We start from the raw sequence: 6,944 nt of genomic DNA, 5'->3' as shown, positions 1-6,944 counted from the left end.
GGGAAGATCCCTGGAGGAGAAAATGGCAACCCACTCCAGTAGTCTTCCCTGGAGAATCCCATGGACGGAGGAGCCTGGTGGGGTACAGTCCATTGGGTTGCAAAGAGTCGGACATGACTGAGTGACTAAGACAACAACAAGAGTGGCAAATTACACTTTCTAGAAATAGGACTCTTGAAAATAATTGTGGAAGAAAGCAGTGCTGTTTTTCTTTTCTTTTGGACCCCTGAGTAAAATGAAAGTAGAAGCTTTTTAAATGTATCCCTCGACTCACATTACTGCTGGGTCTGAGGTTTCACGTCTACAGAAGAAGCAAGCCCTGTCCGGGCTCATGGCTGCCTGTGTTGCCATGTCTTCTAAGGGGCTGATTTGTTATTTTAGATGGGCGGTCCAGTGGTTAAGATTCTGTGCTTCCACTTCAGGAGTCACTGGTTCGATCCCTGGTCAGGAAACTAAGATCCCATATGCTGTGCAGCCAAAAAAAAAAAAAAAATGGGTAGATTAGGTGACTAGAGGAGGCAGTGAGTTGGGGAAAAGCGCCTGGGAATTCTAGGTCCTTGCTGTGACCTCCTCCTGCCCCGTCCCTCAGAGGGTCCTCCCCAAGTGTCTTGGAATACTCCCATAACCCTTGAGGAAGGCCACCACAGACACAGTGAGTGATGGGGTTCTGTTGCTCTGGTGACCAGTTGCCGCCAAGATTCCGGAAAGAGGCAGATCTGGGTGGCCCAGACTTGGAGGCTGCCTGCGAGCAGAAGCCTTTAAGAGAAGAACGCAGGAGCAGGAGCGCAGTCCTGGTTCTATTTTCCCTCAGCGATGCCCACTCTGTCTGTGTTCACAGATGTGCCCATGGCCCAGAAGCTAGAGGGCAGCTTGCTCAAGACCTACAAGCAAGATGACAACCCTAACAAGATGTTCCTGGCCTATAAAGGTAGAAGCCTCGTCGTTTGGGGGTGTGAGACACAGGGTACCATGACTTCCTCTAGGAGGGCAGTGTTCCCACTGCCACAGAGGGGTCGAGAGGGCACAAACCTCCCTAGACAGGGAGGTCTGTTCCTGTGAACAGAATTGCCCAGCGGGGAAAGAAGCAGAAAACCTCGTGGGTGGGTCTGGGCCCTCTGCCCTTCTCTGCGGGTTCCTGGCATTTGATAAGGGCTGTATCCTCTCCCGGGCTTCCCAGGTGGCGCCAAAGTACCCACCTGCCAATGCAGGAGACGTAAGTGACTGGGGTTCGATCGCTGGGTTGGGAAGATCTCCTGGAGAAGGGCATGGCAAGCCGCTCCAGTATTCCTGCTTGGAGCATCCCATGGACAAAGGAGCCTGGTGGGCTACTGTCCATAGGGTCTCAAAAAGTTGGACACGACTGAATCAGCTTAGCACATATGTATCCTTTCCCCCAGCTGTGTGCTGGAGCCTGTGAGGACACTGCGTCTCCTCCAGCCTCTTCATTCTCCCCTTCTCCCTCCTCCGCTCTTGAAACAAGCGTGGCTCCTAAACTGTTCTGGGACGCCGCCAGCCCTCGACATGGTGAAAGGCAGGGTCTCCTTTGTCCAGTCCCACATGAAAAGTGAAAGTGTCAGTCACTCAGTCATGTCCGACTCTTTGCGACCCCATGGACTGCAGCCCACCAGGCTCCTCTGTCCGTGGGATTCCCCAGGCAAGAATACTGCAGTGAGTTGCCATTTCTTTCTCCAGGGGGTCTTCCCCACCCAGGGACTGAACCTGGGTCTCCTGCATTGCAGGCAGATTCTTTACCGTCTGAACCACCAGGGAAAGCCCAACCTATAACTCTCCCATTGTCTATCATCTTTGCCCTTTAAAATGGCATACGTTTCTGTTTTTTTCAAAAAGATGAAAATTAGACATACCCACTAACAGCACATCGTTTTTTTGTAAAGGGGTGGGGGGAAGAAAAGGAAAGTTGTCTTTTCCTAGGCAATTTCCCAAAGCCCCAAGAGAACCAGGACAGATTCGTGGGCTGTCTGCAGAGCCCACAAGCTTGCAGGCACCGCAGTGGGCCTCCAGAGACCCCTCTGCCCTTCCCGTCACAGTCTGCATGACCAGCGAAGGCAGACCCTGGGTATCCTCCGTGGTGCGCAAGACTCGAATGCAGATTGCCCAAGATCCCTCCCTGAACTATGAGTACACGCCGGTGATGGGCATGAAATCATTCGTCCAGGCTTCCCTGAACCTCCTTTTTGGAAAGAACAGCCAAGTCATTGTGGAGAACAGGGTGAGAAGCAGGGCCCTTCCCTCGCTCACTGAGACACGAGGAGTAGAGACTGGGGGTCTGAGATTGTACAATCGCAAACATGAAAAGAGTTTAGAGGGGCCCTGCAAGGTTCAGAGTGTCCCAAGCCCTTGCATTGGAGGACAGAGCTGGGATCAAGACCCAAAGCTAGGGGTCTCCACACCAGCCCCCAGTGCTGCGGTGCCAGCTCTTTTAAGAAGGGAATGAGCCGAACCTGAAATGGTGCTGATATCACCATCATGCTTTTTTTTTTTTTTTAACGGTTTTATGATTTTTAATGGTTGAAAAATCAAAGAGGGATGATATTTGGGGATACATGAAAATGACATGAAATTCAAATTTCAGTGTCCAGAAAAACGTTATTGGAAAATGGTCACAATCATTTACTTGTCAAGAGTGGCCTTCTGCTCTAAAGGCAGCTCTGAGTAGTTACACGACCTGAGTGAGCGAGTGATCGAGTGATTGTCACTCGGTCGTGTCCAACTCTTTGGGACTCCATGGACTGTAGCCCGCCAGGCTCCTTTGTCCACGGAATTCTCCAGGCAAGAATACTGGAGTGTGGGGTTGCCATTTCAGCATAAACTATTGACTGTTTGGTTCTTTGCTGACGAAGGCTGCCCCTGCCTGGTATGAACGTGAGCACCACGAGGGGTGGAGGGGGTTCATTCTATTCCCTTATGTATCCCAAGAGCCCAGCACAGTGTCTGGCACCTAGTAGGGGCTCAGTAAACCCGGTTGGATGAGTCAGTGGAGGTGCACGTGTGGGAGCACGTGGCCTTGACCTCCTAGAGCAAGGTCCTCTTTCCCCAATGTTGGGAGACACCGGCACCTTTTTTTTTTGCTGGCAGGCAGGGGGTGTGCAAACCGTGGGGGACAGCGGCGCTTTCCAACTCGGGGCTCAGTTCCTCAAAACTTGGTGTCAGAATTCTCAGATTGTTTACATCGTTTCTTCTCAAAAAGGTGAGTGGCAGGCCCTGGCCCCGCCCCGTTCTTGATTCCCACCCCATCACCTGCAGTCTTCACTGCTCTCCCTCCTCACTCTGTCCTGAGAAAAATGGTCGCTGGGCCGCGGTATTCTTGTCCTTTTCCTGTTCCTGTCCTCCCCTCGGCGACTCATCCTCCTCCCCTGCCCCTGGACCCGTTCTCTGGTGTGTCTGCCTCCCATCTCTCCACTTCTCGCATGCCAGCTGATGGCGGGGGGTGCTGTGTTCCCACAGAACCTCATGGACTCATCTTCCAGGACATGGGCTTTACAGTCTATGAACACACCTTCTGGGACCCTGCGCATCTGTGCTTGGAACCCAACATGCTCCTCGATGTGGTGGAGGTAGAGGTTCCCCCGCTCTCAGCAGTGTCTCCCCAGACCTGGTTTACAGCTTCCCTTTTTTCCTAATCACCCCCTCTACCCCGACTCTGGTCAACCACGACCTTTTATAGGCTCGGATTCACAGCCCTTTAGTAGGAACCCACGTGGAGGATGGCTTCTCCTCCCAGCATCCCCCTGTCGTGACCTGTGTGGTCAGGGAGGCACCGACAGGACAGTCTTTCCCTGCAGCATGCCCCGCACGGCTGCGTCTTTGTGATTGGGAGTATTGGCAACTGTCAGCTGACCCCGAGTCAGTGGACACAGTTGATGACCCTGATGAAGGTGAGCGTGCCTCCCGCCTGGCTCCCCTCCGTCTCAGCACCTCCCATGCCTCCAGGAGTCCCTCCCCCTTCTCATTCTCTTTTTCTCCTACAGAGCAAGGAGATATTTCCATTTTTTGACATTCCCTATCAAGGTTTATCCACCGGTGACCTGGAGGAAGATGCTAGATTCTTACACTACTTTGTGTCTCAAGGCTTTGAGTTCTTCTGCAGCCAGTCTCTATCCAAGAATTTTGGCATTTATGGTACCTTGTGGGCAGGGGGAGCAGGGAGGGCCTGATGGCGCCACACCTGGGGCACAGGACACATTTGACGTCTCCTATGCTCTGGAGAGAGCCCAGAGCCCCGGAGCACCCCAGGGCACCTTGGAGGCAGAGGGAAAGGGCACTGAGCTACACGTCAGGGTCTGTGGTATGGTCTCAGCTCAGCTGCTAAAACTGACTCCAGTTAAATCATCTCATACCCCTTAGGCTTCTGTTTCTTCAGCTGGAAGATGAGGGGCTGGGACTTAGCGATGTTTCAAGTCCCTTTCACATTGAAAAAAAAAAAACTTTTTGCAGTCTATTTTTGGCTGTGCTGGCTCTCTATTGCTGTGCTTGGGCTTTCTCTGGTTGCAGTGCAGGGGCTTCTCACTGCGGTGGTTTCCCTTGTTGCAGAGGATTGGCTCTAGGGCACAGGGGCTCAGTAGTGGTGGTTCCCGGGCTTTAGAGTCCAAGCTCAGTAGTTGTGGTGCAGGGCCTTAGTTGCTCCGTGGCATGTGGAATCTTCCTGGACCAGGGATTGAACCCATGTCCCCTGCATTGGCAGGTGGATTCATAACCACTGGACCACAGGGAGGGGCTGCCTTCCACCTTTAACACTCTTACTTGTGGCTACTTTTCTTGGCAAGAAGAGCCTGCGCCGACTTCTTGGGGCCTGGATGGGGTCTTCTTGGTGAGGCTGGGTGGAGGGCCCTGTCGTCCAGCCCTCCCCTCTGCAAGGCTGGAGGCAGAGACTGAGGGCACGGCCCGGGAACAGTGGGGGTGCTGAGACACGGTGGGGGTGCTGTCTGTCCCATCGCTGCAGACGAAGGAGTAGGTACTCTCGTGGTGGTGGCGCTCAACAACCAGCTCCTGCTGCGCGTCCTCTCCCAGCTGATGAACTTCGCGCGGGCCCTGTGGCTAAACCCTCCCACCACGGGCGCTCGCATCATCACCTCCGTCCTCTGTAACCCTGCTATGCAGGGGGAATGGTAAGGGCAGGGAGAGGGGCAGGATGGGTGGGCATAGGCTCTGCATTCCCCTAGACCCGCTGACTCACAGGATGCCCTGGCCACTTCCCTTCCTGCCCACGTTGCCTCTTTTACTGAGGAGCCCCAGTGGCAGTGCTGAAGGTTGGGGGAGTGAGTAACGGGATGCTTTTTGGGGGCACAGGTCGGCTTATTATCGAATTGTTTGAATGCTCTCAGTTGGCAAGAGATTATGAGGAAGCACCAAGGACCTGCTCCTCTGGCAAAGTCGGCTGGAGAGTCTGCTCCCCTTGCTTACATTAATATGGGCTGAAACCCCCTCCCGTTTATAACCATCCCAGATGGATGCTTACTCTTGAAGGGAGAAGAGGGGAAAGGCAATGAAGAGGTCGAGAGCCTGGGGAGACCTTACGCTCTCCATTTCTTGCTGTCCTTCCCTTGGCAGGAGACAGAGTCTGGAAGGGGTTGTAGAGAATGTCATGATGACCAAGGAAAAGGTGAAGGAGAAGCTCCGGCTTCTGGGAACCCCTGGCTCCTGGGATCACATCACTGAGCAGAAAGGCTCCCACAGCTATCTTGGACTCAACTGTAAGTACCTAGGAAGGGACAGCTCTCTCGTTTCTTACCTTGGATTTGGGCTTGTATTTGAGCATAAACTTCATGGACCAGGTAACCCGTCCCTAGCTTCACCTCAGACTTTGATTCTCTCCTGAGGAAAGTGGAGCTGCTTTGGGACTCTTGTGGCTCCCCAGAAATCCTGAGACTTCCTGCCGTCCATAATTCACCCTGGGCTAGAGGGGAGCGGGATGGGACCACCCTAGGACCTGAGACCCTATGGTCGTCACCAGCCCAACAGGTGGAATACCTGATCAGTGAAAAGCATATCTATATCCCCAAGAATAGTCGGATCAACTTCACCTGTATCAATTCCTACAACATAGATTACATCACTTCGAGCATCAATGAGGCTGTCTGCTTCACAAAGGACTCAGAGAAATAGCTTCTGAAAGTAAATGTCCCCTGATTGGAATAAAGCTTTAGTCTTTACAAAAGTCCTGTGCTGATTTATTCATTGTTATAGTTCATTTCTCTGCAGAGCACTCTCTCTCTCCCCATCTATCTATAAAGCATTGGCCTGGCCTCAGCAAAGAGGGGTAAAAAAGACCCAGAGAAGAAGGGAATGTTTGCATTCATCGACCATCTCGTATTTGTTGAGCACCTACCATACCATATGTTGGGCTTCCCTTGCAGCTCAGTTGGTAAAGAATCTGCAATGTGGGAGACCTGGGTTCGATCCCTGGGTTGGGAAGCTCTCCTGGAGAAGGGAAATACCCACTCCAGTATTCTGCTCTGGAGAATTCCAAGGAAATGTATAGTCCATGGGGTTGCAAAGAGTTGGACACGACTGAGTGAATTTCACATACCATATTGAGGCCTGACTTGGTGTCTTAGTCCATTTAGGCTGCTGTTACAAAATATCATAGACGGGGTGTCTTATTAACAACAGAAATTCATTAAGATTCTTAGATTTCTGGAAGCTGAGAAGTCCGGGATCAAGTTACCAACAGGTTCGGTGCCTAGAGAAAGCCTATCTCTTGGTTCATAAGCAGCACCTCTGGCTGCAACCTCACATGGTGGGAAGAGTGAGGGATCCCTGGGGCCTCTTCTATGAGGACACTAACCCCATCCATGAGGGCCCCTCCTTCATGACCTAATGACATCCCAATACCATCACATCGGAGCTTAGGTTCCAACATATGCTTTTTATTTATTTTTTTTGGCTGCACATGGGCTTTCTCTAGTTGCAGTGAGCAGGGGCTG

The 6,944-nt window shown here is 52.3% G+C and overlaps 1 protein-coding gene across 1 annotated transcript; it reads left to right on the top strand.

Annotated features, from left to right (window-relative positions):
- The first annotated feature begins 266 nt into the window (after positions 1–266).
- On the top strand, positions 267–6,163 carry GOT1L1 (glutamic-oxaloacetic transaminase 1 like 1). Its single transcript, XM_040242934.1, has 9 exons — positions 267–928; positions 2,049–2,230; positions 3,097–3,208; positions 3,466–3,575; positions 3,804–3,896; positions 3,990–4,140; positions 4,961–5,126; positions 5,569–5,711; positions 5,972–6,163. Exons 1-9 carry the CDS (start codon positions 814–816, stop codon positions 6,121–6,123), a joined length of 1,224 nt encoding a protein of 407 aa, XP_040098868.1. The 5' UTR covers positions 267–813; the 3' UTR covers positions 6,124–6,163.
- The last annotated feature ends 781 nt before the right edge of the window (positions 6,164–6,944 follow it).

The sequence above is a fragment of the Oryx dammah genome, unplaced genomic scaffold (genome assembly GCF_014754425.2).
Source record: "Oryx dammah isolate SB20612 unplaced genomic scaffold, SCBI_Odam_1.1 HiC_scaffold_7, whole genome shotgun sequence".
In the NCBI taxonomy this organism is placed as follows: domain Eukaryota; kingdom Metazoa; phylum Chordata; class Mammalia; order Artiodactyla; family Bovidae; genus Oryx; species Oryx dammah.
This window is presented reverse-complemented; position numbering and strand designations above follow the sequence as displayed.